Consider the following 21,464-nt stretch of genomic DNA (forward strand, 5'->3'; position numbering starts at 1 on the left):
GAAAAAAAAATTGGTTATACCTTTTATCTTAATATCCCACTTACAATTATGGTGGATATAGTCATTCCAAGTCAAATGTGTCAGCACTCTGATACCGACAGTGTGTTCCTCATGTCACAGTTTTCATTACACCTATCCTAGGGTTCTGTGCTTTCCTTCATGTGTAATATATATCAAATCCTCCAAAAAAGTGTAGTCATACACACACTTTCGCATAAAGAAAGATTGACTTGGGCACATCAAACACTGAAGGGCCCAGGTGTAGGCAGCAGCTGAACTCTTCCAGATCCTCTGACATTAAGGGGATTTTACAGAGGACTGATCTGATAGAGAACTTAGAAATACTAGTAACTACTCATTAAACTAAAATGTCTGAGTCCTGTACTTAATTACACTATCAGCTGGGATGCAGATTTAGTGCATTGAAAGAACCAAGACCCCCTGCCTTTTCCCTGTTGTTCCAGCTATAAATGCTATTAGGGCTGAGTTACTAAAGGGAGCCGAGAGGAAAGAATGCTAATATTGTGTGGCAAAGGGTGCCTATTCCTTCCCAGCAAAATTAATTTGAGCCTTATTAAGTCTTCTCTGAAGACAGCTAATGACACATTGCAGTGTGGGGAAGTCTGCTTATCTCCTGTAGCCCTTGTCACATACTGAGTGGTAGAGAAACTACTGCTCCAGTCCAAAAAAAGAAGAAATGGGATTTGTGGGTCTGACACATGTCACTCCTATGATCACTCTATGGTAATAATTGTGAATGCCCTACCAGCACCAGAGTCTGGATGCTTTAGTTTTCACTTGAGCAGGTGTTTCTTACCCAGTTTGGCCGTTGCAGGTACACGATTCTTAAGTGGAACGAGGCGATCTTTACATTTTTTCTCCAGTGGTAGCTCACATTTTATGTGACGTCTGAAATTCTCCCGCAGAATAGAACGGATGATCTTCACAATGTTAGTCTTGTTCTCAGAATCACTGCAAGTTTAAGAAAACACAACACTTAATTTTCCTCGCTGAAGTAAGACACTAGGATAAAATGTTCCCACTGCCTTTCTGCTGATGGGCTTTAGTGCAGTGTTTTATTTCAAAAGCTTGCTTTAGTAGTGGGTTTACAGCTATCATAAACTCATAGAATGTTCTGGGTGGGAAGGGACATTAAAGATCATCAAGTTCCAACCCCTGCACCATGGGCAGGGACATCTTAACAGTGCTAGACATTTCACACACCTTGTGTTTTGAGATCTTAGTTGCTTCCTCTTAGAAAATTACTTGAAAGGTAGCTTCTGTATGAGGGAATCACAACCTTAAGTGGTCTTTTCTCTGTTAACCAGCTGAGAGTGATAAAATCAGTTACTTTGCCCATACTGGAGCTTATGTTCATATAGCTGCAGATTTCTGACATTGGATCACTACACTTAATTCACCCATTTGAATTTGTTATACTTTATGCAGTTAAAGATTGGCATAGTTCCTAGCTTGAAGTAAAGAGTCCCACTTTGAAACTGCTGATGTAAAGGTCACAGGAGAGAAAATATTTTCTTTTTATTTTAAATGCCATGAATGTGATTTGTAAAATACAACCTCCATGTAAAGCTTACCTGCTGCACAACTGAAAAACTGTTTCTGGCCTGCCTTCTAGTTCTGACTTGGTGTGAATCAGTTCCCAGATACAGCTGTTCTCTGTTCCTGTGCATGGAAGGAAACATTACTTTTGCATACACTTCCCAAAACCTTTGGCATTAGAAAGACCAGGGTAGAGTTCCTGACTCTCCAGAAGGCAGTGTTAACTCAGCCAAGCGTGGAACTACAGAAGATCTCACCCAAGGTGGAACCCAAGAGAAAGCTTGGGAAGCCAAGGAACCCAAGAGAGCTCCCCTGAGCTCTCTTGCTGCAGCAGCCCAGCACTGTCTTTGATAACTTTTCTCTAGGAGAGTTGCTTACCCCCATTCTTGCTGCTTCTCTATGTTTTCCAGCCTTAACAGGCCTTCACCCAGGTGTGCTCTAAAAACCTTGTGACACTTTACAGAACATACAGAAGTGGATAGGACTATAAAGATCAGCTTGAAAATAAACCCACGGCGGCCCTTTACTACCATAAATTACAGTCACCTTTCTGCTCTTTGAAAAAAACATGAGGATCAGCACACACACAGCACCAGCATGTCATCAGGATGTCAACTACAGTAAACCACCTGCCTTTTATTGGGAATTTCCATTCTGTCATTCCTTCACATCATGTTACATCTCCCTTAATGCACAGAAGTCAGCATACCAAATGAAGAAGTCTGTAAATGTATCAAGCCTGTACCCCCTGAGTGCAGAGACAACAGTGGACAGATAATACTTTCTCTACACCTGCTTGCTTCCAGAGGCTCAGAAAGACATCTGGAAGAAGCAGTATTACAAAATTCCAGGAAAGCATTCAGTCCTAAAGTATTTACTGCAAGAGAGTTACCTGCTGTGTTCCCTAGTCGAACTTGAAGAGCAGATAAAGGAATCAGCCAACGAAATTTAAATGGATCCAAGTCACCATAATTATGTGCAGCACGAACATTAGTAGGCTGTAAAAAGAAAACAAAGGATATTTCTAAGAAGTAGAGAAGTGGTGGTGTTTTGTACTACTCTTAAAGATCTACCTTTGAAGAAAAACTAAATTGATTGAACTTTCCTTCACTACCTTAAAATGAACTTGTAAATGCAGTTGAAATGGTAATAGACACAACCTTTGGAATTCATAATTGCTTCAACTTTTAAAGCCATTTGATTTTAACTGATAAAAATAAAACTTTGCCTATAAGTACTACCAGGGAAGAAGTTTCCTGCGAAAGAACATACAGACTGTCGATTAGCAGAATACATTAATCATGTAGCTGCTGCTGCTACTTTTAGAGCTCCTCCATCTGTTACAATGAGCATGGTGCAGTATATCACCACTGGTACTTCTTGGAACATACAATTTGCTACCTGGCTTCCACATTTCAGGTCTGTAAGTGGGTGCAGAGAAGGTTACGTCTATAATGCCCTTTTCCTTTCCTTCCAGGATTATCAAGGGTCCATAAAAGAAAGGTCTTTCACCTGCACCCTGTGGTAAGGTAGGCTGTCATAAATGCTATCAGGAAGAATTAGTTATTTCTGCATAGCAATGTTTCATTTTCCACTTGATAAAATTAACACAGGGCTCACACAGAAGATGATGGTGCTGCTTACTAAATAACAAAAAGTACTTATTGCTACACAGATACTGAGCATTTGTTTTAGCAGGATAGCCAGAACTCCAGCCTAGCAAGTGAAAGTGGTGTTTCGCGTCAGTCACTCCCCCTCTAACACTGTTATAGTCCATCTCACATTGCATTAATATCCTGAACATCCACCATCTCCACTGATACCAGACTTACCATTTTCTTTTTCAGTTTGTAGTTCTCCTTATAGACCAGTATTACAGCCCTCTTAAAAACTGGAAAGAGAAAGAAGAAAATAAAAGGAAAACTGTTGATTATAGGCATAATATTACAATATTCAGTGAAAATACTGTCTTGGAGAAGTATAGTCATGGGAATGTGAAGGATGAGATAAGCAAGCATGGAAAAGCATTTGCCATGTGCTGAGATGACAATTGGGTTTTTCATTCTGCACTTTCATGCAATGGCAGTATTTTTCCCTCGGATTTTGTTCTGAATGTCTAGGATGAAGCCATTCTGTACATTTAGATAGTAACCACCTATCTGTGTAACTCCTCACATAAACAAATACAGAAGATGTAGGTTAGATGTAAAAATATTCTTTCTGTAGACAGTGGACATTTTCAAGTGGAGCGAAGGGCCTGTAGCAGGAGAGGACACAGTCTGTTCTTCATGCAGTTCAACAGGTTGTTCTTCTGTTTGGAGCATCCCCTTCCCTAACCATGCTTCCCAGAAAAGGAGTACCCTGAGAAAGAGAAACCTGTCTGACATTAACCTGGAGTTCTTCTGAAGGTGTTTATCCACTGAAGTATTAAAATAATCTTTTTTTTTTAAGAAATGGACTCTTATTTGTATGCTCTCATTTCCACATCAAGTTTCAGGTTAAAATAATCTGGATGGGGATGTCAGTGCTGTAGCTGTAAAGCAGAAGTTAGTCTGAATTCACAAGAGTGGAATAAATCGTGATTTTCCCACAAGCCTCCTTTGAAAGCCTCATTTAACAGATTGTTCTAAAGACTCTAATATTGCCTCTTGAAAATCTTCCATACTTTAAATATAGGCAAGACAGCAGCTGAGGGTGGCTCACAGAGCAAACTGTACAAGCAAGCAAATAAACAGAAAGTTTTTTCATGTTAGGAAAACACAACTATGCATTTTTTCACATATAAATCCACCCTACATATCACGTGACTGCAGGGAATGGAGTTTGGGGCTTTTATCCTGGGAGGAGATCTAATGTGGCCATTTTCAGATTTGAAAGCACTGAGTCCTTAAGGAAGACACTTACCAAACACTGTAAGTTCAAGGTCTTTCCTTGCTTTGCCCAGCGATGGGAAAGGATTCAGCCAGGTAACTGTAGAGTGCATCAGAAGTTCTCCCATTGAAAGCTCTGTCACCTGGATTAAATTATAATAGTAAGTAAAATAAATAAACAGTATAAATATCTACATCAGTGCTGCATTTTAGTATACATTGATAACTTTAAGAATCTATGTTTTCTGTATTTACTCTATGTATAGAAAGAGATCTTCACTACAGCAGGAAAAGTGTGAGTAATCCCTTTTTTTAAAACAGGTTACAAATATACAAAGTAATAGCCCCTAAGTTACAAAAGCTGGGTAGTTCTTACTATTAATAACTTAGAAGAATACTAAGCTGATCTGATTATCTTACACTTCTGTATAGTCAGTTATGAACTGCCTGATTATTAGCTGTAAATATCTTTAATTTCTATAGAGTAATTAGTATTAATGACACTACCAATGGCAGAATTAATGGAGGTCTTGTGCTCTGAGGCTCCTTTCTTCTGTGGGACACAACATAATGCTGAAGAATATCAAAGGCTGTCAAGTTTTGTTTCCTCATAAATGATGAGAAACCAGGTAGTCAACAGGGACAATTTGACTTTTTACTAGCAGGAAATGAAACAACTGAGATGACATCTCTCATATCTGATATCCAACTTTACAGATTTGTTCTGCTTAGTAATTGTTTGATGTAAATGGCTGAGTTGAGGCCTTGCTGCCCCAGTTCTGGGAGATGACTGCACACAGTCTGTATAACTAATGGGTTTTGCTCTGACAAGTACCCATGCATGCCTCAGCACTGGAAGTGCAGAGAATGAGAATAACAGACCTTAATGTGAAATCCTTCAAATTGCCATTTTCATTTATACGGGTGAAAAAAATATGTTAAGAACTCAATAGCATAAAATCTGAATGCCTTGGGGCATGGATAATCTCTGCAATGTTTTGACAAGAGGGTTTTTCCTACTGAGAACTATATCTACTCCTGCTTGCAATTCCTGTCAGTCCAGAATGCAGCTCTGGCAGCTGTCTGCAAACTTTACCATAACCTACTGACAGAAAGAAATTTGACAGGCAGATGCAAAACAGAAGTGAAAATATTAAAGGAGAATGGAGCAAGCCCAGTGGAAGTAAGTTCCCCAAATTACCTCAGGAAGAGAGGAAGCCCCTAGGGCAAGCTGGATAATGCTTTAAGAGTCAATGTGACATGTTGTTTCTTCTCTTACCTCTTTCTCGGTTCCACTTTGTTCTGCAACCAATTGGTCAAATACAGTGCCATAATCTTCATATATCTTCTGCATCTCATTTATGTGACTTGCTACTTTTTCCATTGCCTTCAGTGCTTCTGTAAGGTGTAAAAATTTCATACACAGCTATGTAATTAATTTTTATTTCTAAACATGGTAATTTTAAATTCAATTCCCCTTGAGGCATGTAAAATGATGTTGCCTTCCGAAAGTTTGGCGAACTGAATTCTAGCTCTGTATCAATACTTTCTCATAGCAACAGTAGAAGAAAAACTTCCTGGTCAGAGTAAGTGAAAAATGCTCATGTAGTGTCTTAAGTGGCTGAAAAGGCTGCAATAAGCATTCCAGTGACAAGACCCCAAAGTTGGGGGGGTGTTTGATAGTACCATGGTTAAATTTTGCATCTTGTAGAATAGGGCCACTAAGTCCTCTGGAGTAATCTACACTCATCCTAGAATAAGTTATCTAATGATCTTCAGGAGAAACAAATTGCATTTGTCTCATCCCAGAATGGACAAAGAAATACAGCGTTAGGCTGTACAAGTTCCTCACAGGCTGTACATATTAAATGCTGGTGGCCAGGTTTTGTTTAAATTATGTTTTCCAAACAAGAATGTCACTAGTTTCCATTAGATTTTTGTATTAATTCAGAATGGAATTGGACAGGGATCCTTTGTTTCATCAATTCTTAATGGCACAGTTGTTTCATCAATTGTTAATTTTAGCAGTGTGGCATCTATCCTGACCTGCAAATAAGTCCCCAGCCCCAGCTTGTTTGGGAAAGGGAACAATATTGGAAGCTCCTTTTGAAGTCAGTAAGATCCTCATGAGTTTTACTGACAGTGTATTTTGTCTACATCCATTTTGTGAAAATGACAGTCAATCCATAAAATACATCTCTTGATTTTCATCCACCAGGTGCTGACAGACCTGAACTGGAATTTGCCAGGGTGAAGTCCCAGGCATGTGAGCCTAGAAAAGCAATCAACTCTAATGCATGTCAGATAAGTCTCTCCACATGGGAGACAGTGCAAACATTTGACAAAGATCTCTTCTACACAAACAAGAGTCACAGAAGGACCTCAAACAACAAATATTTCCTTCTGTGGTACTCTTAAACTTTTTGACATATTTCAAGAACTAAATAATAACCACAAGATGGAGCCTTGGTCAGTATTTCTCAAGTGGATTAAAAAAAAAAAAAAAAAGCAACACTGTGACCTGACTTGCTCCTGTGCATGAGGATAAAGATCCCAGTCCTACTTGCCGTGGCAAATCCTGGCCTACCTACTTCTCCAAGGGACTTGGACATACCAAGTATGACTTTTAGCTAAAGGAACAAAAAAAAATTACTTAATACTTTTAAGGAGAGTGAGGGAATTCTCTCTAGGTTTTGACAAGTTCTGTGCTATCTACCAGAATGCCTACCTGTATCTTCAGAAAGGGCAGGAAATAAAACTTAACTCATTCATTCCTGTAGAAGAAAAGAAGTTACCTGTCAAATGATAATGCTCCTCACTCTCATTGTCTGTCAGAGACACCAGCTCTTTTAAAAGCAGAGGATATTTCAGCACTCTCTGAACAGGCTTTATGAGATATGACTCCAGTGTAGAAGAATGTTGCTTTGTGGGATTTCGAGCATCCAGAAAGGTCTTAAAGGCACTATCTGTTTTGGCTAGATTAAAAAAAAATTTAAAAAAAAATTTTGTCAGTTGAATATGAAAGTCATGGAAGCTACAATCATTGAAAAATATGGAATGGCAATTTGAACCCAGCACCAAAACTCTTGCCCTCTTCAATGGATGATTTACAGAGTAGAATATACTGTCAATTTCATTATAATTTCCTGCATCCAATAACATTCAAAAGGGCTGAGAGAGCAAGTTTATGAAGGTGAGATTATTCCTCTAATTTTTCCATTGCCTTGCAGTGAATGGCAGAGGAAGTAATTCCTGATTTATTCTACCATTTGCTGCTGCTTTTCTGGAGACTGGGCCTGCAGACAGCACAAAGTTGTGGAAGGTGTTTCTACAGCTCTCCAGGCTACTGCCTGGAGGTTATAAAAGGAATCTTCCTCTTCAGGTCTATACTATACTTCAGCAGAACCTGTGATCTTAGATCTTCCTATTGAAAGATACCTGATTAGTCCTTGTTTGATACCAATATTTATTCCTTGATTTTATCCAATATTCTCTGCAAGTTGACAAGATTTGTAACAGTAGCTCACTGTGGTTTGAATTCATGCAAGTAAATTACAATAATGAAGACAATAAATTACCTCTCTCAAGAACTTTCTGAACTTTGATGTGGTTTGCACAGAAGCCACTGTACAGTTTGAAGTGGTCAGCATAATACAGAAAGGAGCCACCAAGGGAAAACAGCAGTTTCTGAAATCAACACAATCAAAATATTAGTTCACTACTAGAATCCTAAATATATATTCAGGCATACAACAAACAGACTCAATGGTGAATTATTGGCTATCTTTCTATACATATACATACATATACACATATATATATAACATGAATATACTACTGGTAGTAACTTGATGATTTTTTTGTATTTCGCTGAGTGTAGATTTTTGATGATTTTTACTGGTAGTAACTTGATAATATTTTTGTATTTTGCTGAGTGTAGAGGTCAGCCTGCAATTTTCTCCTTTCTTCCTGAGCAGGTATTCTGTTTTACTTTATATTTCAGGCAGCACAGGAACAAAAATCAGCAGACATAACTATGTTGTTCTGGGAAAAAAATGGGAGCCATAGGAAGCAAGGCATAAAAGTGCCAAAGCCAAAAGGGACAGAGTAAAACAAATACAGGATTGCTTTCCAGCTGTTTTCCTTTTTTCAGGCAGGTGGTAATTACAGGACACCTCTGATGTTCTTGCATGAAGAGGAGGTTTGGAAGATGTGGGAGGGACTGAATCACAAAAGAGGTTTTTAGAAAAATGCCTCCCAAAGCAAATATAAGAAAGAGGAGTAGTGAGGGAGGAGGAAAGCAGCCCTCTCCCCTCTTTCAATCAATGTTTGCTCCACAAAATGCAGCAAGTGTTCAGGAGGCCTGCCAGCTCAGTCCTGAGCCAGTGACTCCATTGCCAGGGAATCCACTTCTTCCAGTCAGGGCAGGTACTGGGTAGTGCTGCAGCCATTTACAATTCACTTCCTGCTCCTTGGACCTCACAACATAGGAAACTCATGTGGCATTAAACAAGAAAAGCTCCCAGTCTCTTGGGGGTTAGTTGGGCACAACACAGAAAAGCACAGGCAGGGCAGAATTCAGTGCAGTGACAATAAACTCTCTACAAAGGAGTTCTGCCTCACAAACATTGCCAAACATCGTATACTCCAACTCTACTCTGTCTTTTCCCATGTTGCAAATTTTGCCATGGGGAGGAAGATAAGACCATGAAAAATAGCACTAACCTTTCATTGCTGAACAGAACTCTGTAATCCAAAGTAAAACTTCAAAGCAACCCTACAAAACTTCTAAGAGCCAGAAACTTCTTAAAGCCAGATTTTCACAAACATTTGCAGGCACACTACAAAGTACGAAATGATGAAATATTTACCCGGAACTGAGATGGTGTTTCCAATGTATTAAAATCTGAGGAAGAAGATATTCCATCTTCAAGGGTCTCCAAAAACACCTTCTGGAAATCCAGCATTTCTGGCAGGCTGCCAAACAAGGACTCCATCTGTGGAAAACATCAGGCCATGAAGTACAGCACTCCATGGACCTAAAAGGTCTTTTGAAAACAGTGGACTAAGGAGATGTAACACACAAAGAGATTGCAAAGGCTAGTAATGTCATTGTTAATACTTTTCAAATAGGTTTTATTAAAAATCCATGCAAAAAATTGAGGTTTCTCAACAGTTAATTCAGAAAAACAATTACTCTTTAAAAAAAAGAAGTGATGCGCACACCAGAAAGAAAGGCACTGACAGGTGTCATTCCTGTTGACATCTTTGTTGTTTGCTTTTTCTGAACCACTCTCAGCCATAAAAAATCCAAGTGTCAAGGTCTTAGCCCATAAAAGAATGACTAGGACCTTTTTCAGATATTCCCTCACCTCATCCTGAGTAAGGAAGGTTTCTTTTTGAAGGGGCTCCAAGTATAGCTCGAAGAGGCAGCTCAAGTCCTGCAAAAAAGAATATTTGTTCACTTTTTCTGTACCATTTGGAAACTGTTCTTTATGTGGCAACCCTGAGATAGGGGTAAGTTTGGGGAATGAACTAAAGATACAATTCCTTTTCAGTAACAAAATAGCCTACATACTGTTACCACTGAAGTTACTGCTAAATTAGAGGCAAAGTGATTTCAGCGTAATGTTATTTTTCATCCTTAAGGCTTTACAACTTGATTATAACAAATTATATTTTAGCTTAGCATGAGAAAGAATTGTTACAAATGGTTATTTTTGAACTAGTCCATCCATATGAACAGCATAAATGTTTTAATTATTTATGTTACATAAACTATATAAATAGCTACTTATTTAAACATCTGTAGTAATATTCAGAAGGACACGTAGCATTTTAAAACCCTACAAGTTATTAAATTACCTAATTAACCCTACAAGTTATTAAATTGTTCAGTTATTTTGTCGGGTAGGTATGATCAAGGGCTTTGTCGGTCACTTCTCAAAAAAAACTAATGCCATTTTTGAAGACTTACTGTCCCACACCAAAGCATGACAGCAGGGCTGGGGCCCACTATAGGGCTCTCCAACCCTGGGAAGAGACACACCAGAAATTCTATGTAGAAGGAATAACGAGCAGCTCCCTGAAAATGCCATAACAAGTATTGCAACGTGCCACGATTTTTTCCTGATGCAAAATTTCATATATATCAGTGGCCTCCATGGTCATGCTTTGTTCAAGTGATTCCTCTAAAAGATATATCAGGTGGGCATAAATGAGGGTCCAGCATATGGCTATATCAGTGGATGAAGTGGATGAAGTGTTTTCTCTTCCACAAACATTACTGCAGCAAGTACTGACATGTGTAAATACAGGTTTTGAGATACAGAAAAGGAGATGATGCCTTCTTGCTGGAGGTCAATGAAATCCATGTTTTTATGTTTCCTTTGGCAGCCAGTCACGTGATTTTAGAGTTCATAAAAAGAAGAACATCAAACAATTTGCAGGTTTATCAGTCAGAATAACTTCCCTGTCATGCTACAACCCACTGGAATTGTGCCTTTTAGCTTTCTTGGTTCAAAAATAATCATGCACTCTTTTCCACATACTCATTTGTATGAGACTATTCTGTTCTTCAACCAGATTTATCTTCATCTTGAAAACTGGGGAGACATCCCCTGGAGAAACCCTTTTTGTTTGCAGGTATCTTCTCCCCACAGAAGGCTGCTCTCCAATACAACTACAAATCGACTGCAATTAATGCTACTACGTCAGATCCTACAGCCTCAGCTGCAGGAGCAAGTCTGCCAGAAGCAACAGGAACAATTAGATAAGGAGACTTTGTAGGTTATGGCCCTTGTGGAAGGCTGGTTGTGTAAAGATAAGATCAAAATATGTTAACACTGTCCAGCCTCAAAAACAAGTAAGCCATGGTTTGTTTTTTGTACCTTGACATAAGATTTCTCAGTGTCCATAAGTTCTTGGATGACTTTCCTCAGTCTATCTGCATCAGAAAGGTGGCGAGCCAGTGGTCGTGGAGGTGGATCCTGGTTGTCCTTCTGTCCTTCCATATTGCTTGCTTGGACTTCTTGGAAGTTTCGGCACAATGCACTGATCTGCTCTGCACTCTGTTGAGTGAGAAGAAACAGACAAGAGATGATGTTTTAGAATACAAGTTGTACCACAATTATTTCTAAATTCCCCCAATTTTGCTCCTGTTTCAAATTCAGGGGCCAGAGCATGCCATCGATTTTTGTCAGAGGTGTATCTTGACAGCTTTGAACAGCTTTAATTTCTAGCAAAACCAGATCAGAGCAGTAAAAGGAATTTAAAATTGCTAGGGATTTCCAGCACAAATTATTTTCAGTCTTCAGATACAAGTTCATAGAGTGCAAAAGATGACAGAGCACTCAGATATATCACATACTTTGATTCTGATGACACTGTTTTCCACCTCTCTTACTTTGCAACACTCACTGCATCAAAATTCAAGGAATTAACAGATAAATATCTTATAAGCATCCAGAATAATTCTTTTGTATTTCATCTGCAACATATATTGCATTGTGTGTTGTCTTGTTGCTTTCTAAACAATGAGACATGAAGCTGAGGGTTCAGATTCCAATTTCTGGGGATGTCAAAAGATGGTCAGATGTTTTCTTTCCAAGGATACAACTACATATCTTTTGTTTTAAAAACATACATCTTTTGCTTTAAAAAAAGGTAACTGGAAAACTAAATATTTTATATTCTTTAGAAGAATTATTAAAAACAGAATAAATAAAACTGAGAAAATTTTCAAACAAGATAGGAACTGAATATACAATGACAACAGTTAATCTTGTGATGCAAAGATGGAAGACAAGGAGATATTTCTGACACTATGAAATAGTTATGTCATTTGCTCTCAGATGACCACAACTAATATCCAAGAGCAACTTTTGCAGGCTGTAATCTTGAATGCTCAATTTGAAATTATTGCACTGGTCTCTTTCTTAAATAGTGTTTCCCTGGAAGATAAAACATCACTACCATTACCCAATTCTATGTTAACAGCATTGAGTATCCACATCTTTACAATTCGTCAGTCCTTCTGTCATTCAGACACTTGCACAAACTGGACAGTTGCATAAGCTGTGACATTTATCACCTTGTATTTAGCAAGTGCATTCAAATGAGGACTACATGAAGGCTGCCTTATTTCACATGTAAGTCCTTTTATAGTGATATCAGAACATGAGTGCATTTCAGAGTTGTCTTAATTTGTACTTTATTTATTCCACAAGCTGTTTCAAGTCATCCTTTTTGGGTGTCCTGATTCACCACTGATTACCTGTGTAGCTTGGTTCACCAACATATTAGGCCATCAAATGAACAAATGCAAAAGTTAATCTGAAAATGAACTGAGCTATACAAAGTCTTTCAGTAAATTGGAGGCTAAATGGACTAGCAATATTTAATCTCAACCATTCCTGTAACTAAACACCTATATGATGAAAATAAATGTTAAAATGTCAGATATTTGCCATGTAGTCCATATTACTCAGTAGCTTCCCAGCTCCCAGTTTTGAAAAATGCCACCACTCTAAAAAAAATGAAGTTACTTCCCTCACTGATATGTGGAACCCTCTTCATAATCCAGTATAATGACAGTTTGCAGAACTATGAAATTTAGATACATTTAGTATTTCCAACACTTATTAGGACCCCAAAACTTGCTATATGAATTGAATGGTGTTTGTTAGAATTACAGCTCTACACTGATGGAATAAATTTAAAAATTGTAGTCAGTTTGTGACACTGAAATTAATTAGTGGCTTGCAAACAAATCCTTTAGGAAGTGGTGTGTGGGTGTTTGTGTGTATGTGGGTTATTTTAAAGCAGTTTCTAAACAACTGAATGCCAAAGCACTTCACTTTGTTTTCTTTGTTTCTGATGTCAGAAAGGTTTGTATTTATATCAGAATGTTTCAGATTTTACACTCTCTACAGCTCAAGAGGCACATGGGCAGCTTGATTTACATCAGCCTGATGACTGATCAAGGACACAGGGATCAAGGATGCAAGGCAGCCTGTTTAAACCAAGTCACAAGCATCATCATCAGACACAGTTTTACAAGGAAGAGTTAGAAGTCCTCTATTCCTCCTCAACCACCTTTGCATATAGAGCAGGCAGACATTGGGGAATGTGCTATTTCTACATCCCCTTAAGTTCTGGGGTCAGTGCTGCATCTGTCACCGAGAATCACTGTATGGGAAAGCATATGGAAATAGATTATACTCCTCCATATAAATACTTTTTGATCACCTAAGCAATATAATTTTGCTGTCAGAAATTGTTCTGCATAGCTGGCCTAAGCCCAAGGATTACCTCTCTGTACTGCCGACAAGCACTGATTCTTATAAACTTTAATACATTCCTGGATATGTTTGCAAATTTGGCATTAAAAATATTGTCCTTGACCTCCCTGCTCACAGGATCTTGTCTTTTCCTTAAGTCTTGCTGCTCTGTGTCCTTCCCTTTACAAGAGGGAAGAGTCTTCAGACCACGCAATATCCAGACCTCACTCTTTGTACCCACTGTGGTATTTACACGTGGGTCAAAGCAAGCATGAAATGCTACTTGATCACAGGACAAAAGTGATTCACATTCACTCATATGCATTGCATAGACCATGGAAGATGAAGGAACCCATTTTGCCAGTGGAACCACTGGTTCTTGACAAGGAGCCTAGTATAAATGAGAACATAGCAACAAATAAGTAGAGAAGCATAAAACAATTCTTCCTCCATGTTTCTTCCCAAAACTTTCTTACCACCCAGGTCAGGATCTCTACCCTTTTTCCCAAGTGTTCTGGATGCTACTTTCTGCCTTTGACATGAAACAATTTCCTGCTCTTTTAAACTGTTTAAAACAGATCCTCTCCAGAAAGTCTCAAGTGACAGCCCCTAGGACCAGCTCTTACATCTGCTGTGGGCAGGAGAGGCTCAGCCTCTGTCCTTGATCTGGGATTGCCCTGCAGCTGGGATTTCAAAGCCATCTGGACGTTCTGGATGTCAAATCAAAACTTGGTAGTCCAGCACCCTTAAGCCCAGAAATCTCAAAAGGAACTCCCTCTTGATACTACACACATCCACATCTATCTTGAATTAAGGAAGGAATTAACCCTGAATTTGCTCTGAGGGAATTAACCCTTGACATTGCAATGGTTAATACCAGGCAGCTATGACTCTCAGATAAAACTCATCAATTCCTCAAGCACAGAGCTGATTTTATTTGCGCAGGACCAAGACTGTTTGTACTTTGTAAATGGTAAGAAAAATATTTATGCCAACCTTTATAGTGTGCAGCTTATCAGAATAAAAACAGTTAAATCAGTAAAAAAGAAAAGTCCAGATAAGTGACTGCAGACAAGGCTGCAGCATAGCTGGGAACAGATAAAAGCTGAGGAGAAACTACAATAGAAGCAGCAAACTTCCTCCAAAATCCATTACTTGAGCTTATGTATGCCACTTTCAGCAACATGTACAGGGGACTACAAGCAGTGTCAGCTTACCTTTGGCACTGAACAGCAGACAGATAAGGCTAAATATCAAGAAATTTAGACTAACAGTGCTAGAGGTGGGAAAGAAAAATGGAGTTTATGCAGGGCTTAAATGGAAAAAAAACCCCACATATATTTCAAGGAGAAGGAAGCTAAGGAGCACTGTGCTTAATAAACCTTATGGTTTATTTGCCATATTCAAGATTTTCCAACAAAGTTGTATAAACTGTTTTACAGATCTACCAGTCAGGGGAAGCAACCTCCTGACCAACATCTCCTGGCCTCTTAGAAAACAGAAGGATGTATATAAGTAGTCTAGAGAAACATTTCTTTCTTCCCTGCATGTTTGAGACTCAGACTTAAGGCTCCATGTCCTTCTGCAAGGAGTAATCTCTGTGAATGTGAACTGCTCAAAGTAACCTTTGAATGGAAATTTCCAGCCCACAGAGATGTCACCTTGACCCACGGCAGCCAGCAACCACAGAGGTGCTCAGATGGAGATGCAGCACATTCCATTTTCAATAATAGTTGCAATAAGAAATATTACAGATTATTCCCCTAAAGTGAGCAAAAAGATACTCTTACAAGGATGTCTTACAGATTTTCTTTGCTCCTTGCAGACAAGCATGTCATCATTTGAGGTTGTGCTATCCCCACCAGAGTAACAAAACCCCATAAAATTAATCAGTGAGAGAGCAGAAGACATTAATCAGCAGTGGTTAAGAACTAGCACAATGATTTCATGGTTATCCTGTGACTTTCTACTGAATTATACTGATTGAGCATAAATGCTGCACAAGGTCAATTAGTGTTACAGGGTCTCTGCATGCTGCTGTTTACTTTACCCTCATTTACCCCAGTCTGTCAGGGTTTGTTTGAAACAGTGATGGAAAGGAATATTTTAGTAGACTTAGAAAACTCTACACAACTTAAGAAAGACTCCTTGGTGAAGTGAAAGCTATGCCTGTCCTTTGAAAAGCATTCAGGATTCAGTATCCTTGTGCAGGACACACACTATGGGCTGGATCACCAATCCTTTGAACTCTCTACCCTAAAAGGAAACATGCTCAGAAACATCCTGCAGAAATAGATTAGACTTGTGCCCTCCAAAAATGAACAGCTAACACATCAGCTCTGTCTGATGGCTGTATTTCCAGGAAGACTGAATGCACCAGTCAGCAGAAGAAGTACAATTACATGGAATTTTGAGCAACGATCAACTAGTCTGAGACACCTTTCCATCCCTCTCTCTGTGCAAAAGGAAAGCTCTTGGAGATGTCCATCCCTTTTACTTTGTGTGCATAACTCTGTGGGCATCTCTGGCATCTCTTCAGACTGGGAAGTACTTTGTAACCAAGCAATATAAAAGGCTAGAAAGTTGAAGGCTCTAGCTTCCTTAAAGACCACAGAAAAAAAGTTGCTTTATGTTAGAGATCAATATAGTACCTCACTCCTGTAATTTGTTCATTGAAACTGAAAAAATGACAGCAGATCTTTACTGAAAAATACTTTGTGGCATTTTCACCACAAAAGTCTGGGCAAAAGTGCTGCTCAGCTTTCAGCAATAGAAGTTAAACCAAAGCAGTAGCCTCAGCCATTAGTTATCTTCTGCTTCTTCTCCTTCTTTTCCCAACTCCAAGGCCACTCAGTATGAACTTGTTCCTGACTGACAATAAAATTATAGGGGTCTGCTTTGTTTCACTCTGTCTCTTGCATGTCTTTTAATGAAAATATTTAAAACTTTGCTAAAAGAAGGGCAATTTTTTGGTGTCTACTCAGTTGCTTCATAGAAATACGTAAATCATAGTTGGAGTTATGTTTTAAGGAGGGAAAAGCAAATCCTCTGCACCACAGGATGAGAAGGTGCCCTGCTAGACACTACTAGATGATACAAAAGGTTCATTAACAAGGAACTTTTGTCCTTGAGTTAGAATTTCCCAATTTTAGAGAGATTAACATTAGCAAATCACCCTGTTAACAGAATTGGATGTCACCAACCTCATTTAGAATTATCACAAATACTGTAAGAGGAGGGAGGGGCTGCTGACCCAGTAAGTCTTTCCAAAGAGCACAGGGTAAGGCCTGAAAGAAGGCTGAACATACAGCTGTGTGAAACAGCCAAGATGTAACCCTCCTATGTGGTACCTGAGATATTGATATTTGCATGGAGGCAAATCTTCCCTTTCACCTGCCACGCAGAGAGATGCCCATCTTTCTCTTTGAGCACAGAAGAACCATCAGTGGTGACTGAGGTACTTAACTAAAACTCTTGTTAGATACAAACCAAGTCATGCAGTAGGGATCTGGGCCCAAGAGCCTGCATTGACCCTGTCCCCAAGACAAGCAGCAACCACGGAGTTCATGGATGCAGTGCTCAGCTTCTCTAGAATCCGTCTCCAAAGTCATCTGACCCAACTCATACCAAAGTCAAAAGCAAAGCAGAAGTGATTTCCATCACAGGACACTAAATCCTGACTGTACAAAATGTAAAGATGAGAGCATCAAGAAAACAAAAAGAGGAACCCTGACAGCCCAGGTCACAAAAAGGAGAGTCTTATGAGGCAACATCAAAGCACACAATAAAAATTTTCCCAAACCCTGGTTTTGTAAAAAGCTGTCAGTTCTTCCTACCCCAGGTCCTTATCCTGATGTTGTCAATTTTAATGCAGGAGGCTCATGCTATTTTTCTGCAACCTGTGTAACACATATATACATACATCCATGTGTATATATTATATATACACATATATACAGCCATCTGTGTAATACATATATTTTGCCAGCTTTACCTTGATTATAAATAATATTTTTCCCCTCCTTATTTCCACAATACTAACTCAATTGTGAAAAAACAGAGAAACAGTTAAAATATTCATGCTGTAGTTATTTCCAAATTTCCATGAGGAATCTTTTTAAAACCTTCCCACTTCTTGTCAAAATATGGATCTTAGTCCTTTCTCTGAGAGATGCAAGAAATAACAATTTGCTCGAGCCCAGCAGCAAACAGTGCAGGCAACCAACCCACCCTTCCCTCCCCCAAACTTCAGAAACCCCAAACCTTTTCCCATGCAGAGCACTGGTACAAACTCAGCCCCCAACTACACACTGTGAGAATCCATTATTTGATGACTAATGCTGGGACAGTCATTATTTATTAGGTACAGGCAGCTTGGATGCTCCTGCAGCCCCATCCTAACCCCAACCCCAGCCTAATTAGGCAGCACCCCCGGCTGAAGCCACGGCAGAAGCTGCAGAACTCACCACAGAGAGCATCCTGTGCAGGGAGCCGTAAGCTGCTGCTGCCTGCTGCTGGGTCTTGCGAGCCAGCGCTAAACTCTTAGCTCTGGCTTTACTCCTCCTGAAGGCGGGCATTGCGGCTCGTGAGTGCAAACTTTGCCAAAGGAAAGAGCCCTCGGAAGGAAGCCGCGGATGTTGTGATCCCCCACAAACACACCTTCCCTCTGAGCTCAGCTGCACAAGTTTCTCTTTTGTGCCAATTACCCAAAAATCAGAGATGCTGACAACATCCCAGTGCGAGGAGGCTAAGCAGCGTATGAGAGTACAGACAGACCTGCCATGCCTCCCTTTATTGCTACAAATGAAGGAAAAACATGCTAGATGAGAAGGTTTTTTTTATAAATAGCTTGATGTGGTGAGTGCAGGAGTTCAGTTATGACAAGGGAAAATGGGTTTGATCTTCCCAGAAATATACCTGCCTCCCTGCCTGTGAAATTTACTGCATAAACAAAACATCAGGTGCTTTGAGAAAGTTAGCCAAATACCTAAAAATATCTAGAGGGTGCTGACTGCCCTGAAGGTCAGCATAATTTGTCAATAGCACTGATGTTCTGTCAAGGGTATATGCTGCTAAATGTTGAGGCATACAAATGCTCTTACAATGATAAAATGAAAAACAAATAGGCAGCTCTCTGGATGATTTCTTTATATAATCATGCTTGTCCTTTGTTTGAACTTTTTAGCCATAATTACATCAATAAAAAGAAATTTAAAATGAGCTCAGTAATAAACTCAGGCTTGAAAGTAAGAGTTCTGATGATGACATATTTATACAAAACTATTTGGGTCTACAGATAGATTACTCTAAGAACAATGCAGCTTTAAATAAAACATTATAGGACATGACAACACTGAACTGAAGAGATAAAAGACTGACAAGCAATTCATTAATAAAAGGAGAACTACACCAGTGGCATAATAAAACTCAGCAACTCTCATGTTGCCCCTATCACAGCACTCCTAGAGAGCAATGAAGTTGAGCTGTAAGGCTTCATTCAACACTGCCCTTGGCAGCACCTACTGCTCCCTAGGAAACCCTCTTCTTGAACCCCAATGGTACACAAGCCTGGGTATCTATATCCTTGGTTATGAGTGCGCTACTTCCAAGGTTTCAAGGATGATCACCTTCATACAAGCAAGGGAATAACACAGCTTTCTCCTTTAATTACTGCAATTAAACTTACATCCATCTCTTTCCAAATCATTAGCACAACTTGACAGCTCAGCATTTGCCAAACTGTACAGCTCAGTCACTGAGAGGCTGCCTATCAGAGGAAAAATGATGCTGGAGCCCTGAAATAACATGCTGCTGATAAGACATACAGAACACATCACAGCAGCAGGAACCTCTTGCTTAGCGGATGGACTGTGCCCTTTCTTCCTCTTGGAGACATATCAGGGTCACTGGGGGAGAAAACTAAACAGAAAATTGAGGGAATGGTCTTGAAGGAGCAAGAGAGGTTTTGCCTGCTCCCTAAACATTCCATTTATCAGTGGATGTACAGTCTGGTTTAAAAACCCAAATTCATAGATTGCTGTGCAGCATGTACTTGGCTACTGTTCTTATCCACCATTAGTGGGTGCCTCTGCAGTAGTCCACAGATTGTAGGGATCCACAGAGCAAGTCTGAAGATAAGAAACAAATAAGTAGTTTGTGGAAATTAAAAGTTTCAAGTGCTGCATATAGCATTTTTAAAATAACACAGGCCAGGTCACCAGATTAAGATTAATACAGTGTATTAAGAGTATAACTACACTTTCTAGAGAGCTACTGTTTCTTTGTTTTCTATCTGCATTAGTTGTGGCACTTTCAAGCTCAATTTTTTTCTAATAAATACATCTAAAAACACAGCTCATCCACTGGGACTGGGAAAAAAAAAAGAAGGTTGCTAAATTTCAGGTCCAAGCAATATCGTCAATCTTGATGAAAAACAATGACAGGCCTTTTTAATTCCATATTAGGAAGTTATTCTTCCCCAGATTTGCTAATTAAGCCTGCATTATTAGCTAGCCATATGCCAGCTAAAAGATGTTACCAATTAACAGCTTTTTTTTTAATGTGTATTCATTAGAAAAAAGACAATTATGTTTCAGTAATCTTTCCATCTCCTATTGAGGGACTTGGACAAATCAAAAAGGGGAACAACACAAACTAAAGCAAAGCAAATGAATGAATGCTTTTCATTTGGCCTTTCTTTTTTCTCTAGAAGCACACAAGCAGTACTGAAGCACTTTTCAAAAACAAGTGAAATAATCCATCACTGTGAAATATTTTTAAGATCACTGGAAAAATGACACAGCCCTGTTGTTTGTTCCTGTGTACTTTGAATAACGCACATTCCCTTTACCAACATCTGGTTTTCATCTTTCCATTTCAGTGGCACCAGCCTTGATAGTTACCATAACAGTGACATCCTTCATAATATGTGCTTCCCTCTATTGTCCCCATATGTGTAGGTGTGCTTATCTGCCTCCAGTTCATTTCCCATCCTGCTTTTGCCCTTAATGCATCAAGGTAAAAGGCTAATTTTGCTCCATCAGTGTATACTTTGAATGAAAGGAAACAGTGGCTTGCCTGCAGGACAATCCCAAGCACTTGTGGGCTACTTTGTAACATCAGTCTGGACCCCTGGTGACACAGAAGCAGAATTCTTATACACAACATACATATGTAGACACACAAACACACAGACACATATATTTTAAAATATACATGTACTTACATACCCTGCACTAACAGGAGCTCTGCAATGTTAGTGGTCTCTAAGCATTATAAGCTCAGGATTAATGCAGCTTGTCTCCAAACCTCTGCACTGATGTAGAGGGAGTCTGTTTTTTTACTTTTTATAACTGTGGGTGGATCATTTTTCTGCATATTTTCCTGTCATGCTTATTATACTAATAACATGGTTTTTAAATGCCGTCAAAATGTATTTTCAAAGCACAATTGACCACAGTGAAGACACTTGCTTTAATTCCAGTGATTAAAAAATCAGTTAGCATTCCAAATGTTTAAAGTGAATTCTTGTTTTATTTTTAATTTCAAGCATCTTAAATATCATTTGTAACATTCTCACTCAAAGTGTTTTCTGCTGAATGCAAAAACTTTTCTCAAGTATTGCATTAGAAACTGTAGCAACCACTGAGACATTATCTTTGCAGTTGCACTCATGTTTCACAACATAGTTTTGCAGTGTGACACCTTTGGAGGCAGAGAAGGCAACGCCTATCTGTTCTTGTTAGTAGCCAGC

General features: G+C 39.1%; 1 protein-coding gene across 5 annotated transcripts in view; it reads right to left on the minus strand.

Annotated features, from left to right (window-relative positions):
* The window catches only part of TIAM2 (TIAM Rac1 associated GEF 2), an 88,766-nt gene that overhangs the window by 1,949 nt on the left and 65,353 nt on the right, over positions 1-21,464 (minus strand). For 4 of the 5 annotated variants that reach the window (XM_054514355.1, XM_036380428.2, XM_036380427.2 and 1 more), the window contains 11 exons: positions 11,321-11,500; positions 9,803-9,871; positions 9,302-9,427; positions 8,009-8,117; positions 7,226-7,405; positions 5,710-5,828; positions 4,465-4,573; positions 3,393-3,451; positions 2,453-2,558; positions 1,596-1,683; positions 818-972 (listed from right to left, as the gene is read on the minus strand). In XM_054514355.1, coding sequence (XP_054370330.1) covers positions 818-972; positions 1,596-1,683; positions 2,453-2,558; positions 3,393-3,451; positions 4,465-4,573; positions 5,710-5,828; positions 7,226-7,405; positions 8,009-8,117; positions 9,302-9,427; positions 9,803-9,871; positions 11,321-11,500 — 1,300 coding nt within the window. Of the gene's footprint in view, positions 1-817; positions 973-1,595; positions 1,684-2,452; positions 2,559-3,392; positions 3,452-4,464; positions 4,574-5,709; positions 5,829-7,225; positions 7,406-8,008; positions 8,118-9,301; positions 9,428-9,802; positions 9,872-11,320; positions 11,501-18,177; positions 18,278-21,464 lie in introns of those variants that run through there. The other variant, XM_036380426.2, reaches the window with a different exon arrangement.

The sequence above is a fragment of the Molothrus ater genome, chromosome 3, assembly GCF_012460135.2.
Source record: "Molothrus ater isolate BHLD 08-10-18 breed brown headed cowbird chromosome 3, BPBGC_Mater_1.1, whole genome shotgun sequence".
Lineage (NCBI taxonomy): Eukaryota > Metazoa > Chordata > Aves > Passeriformes > Icteridae > Molothrus > Molothrus ater.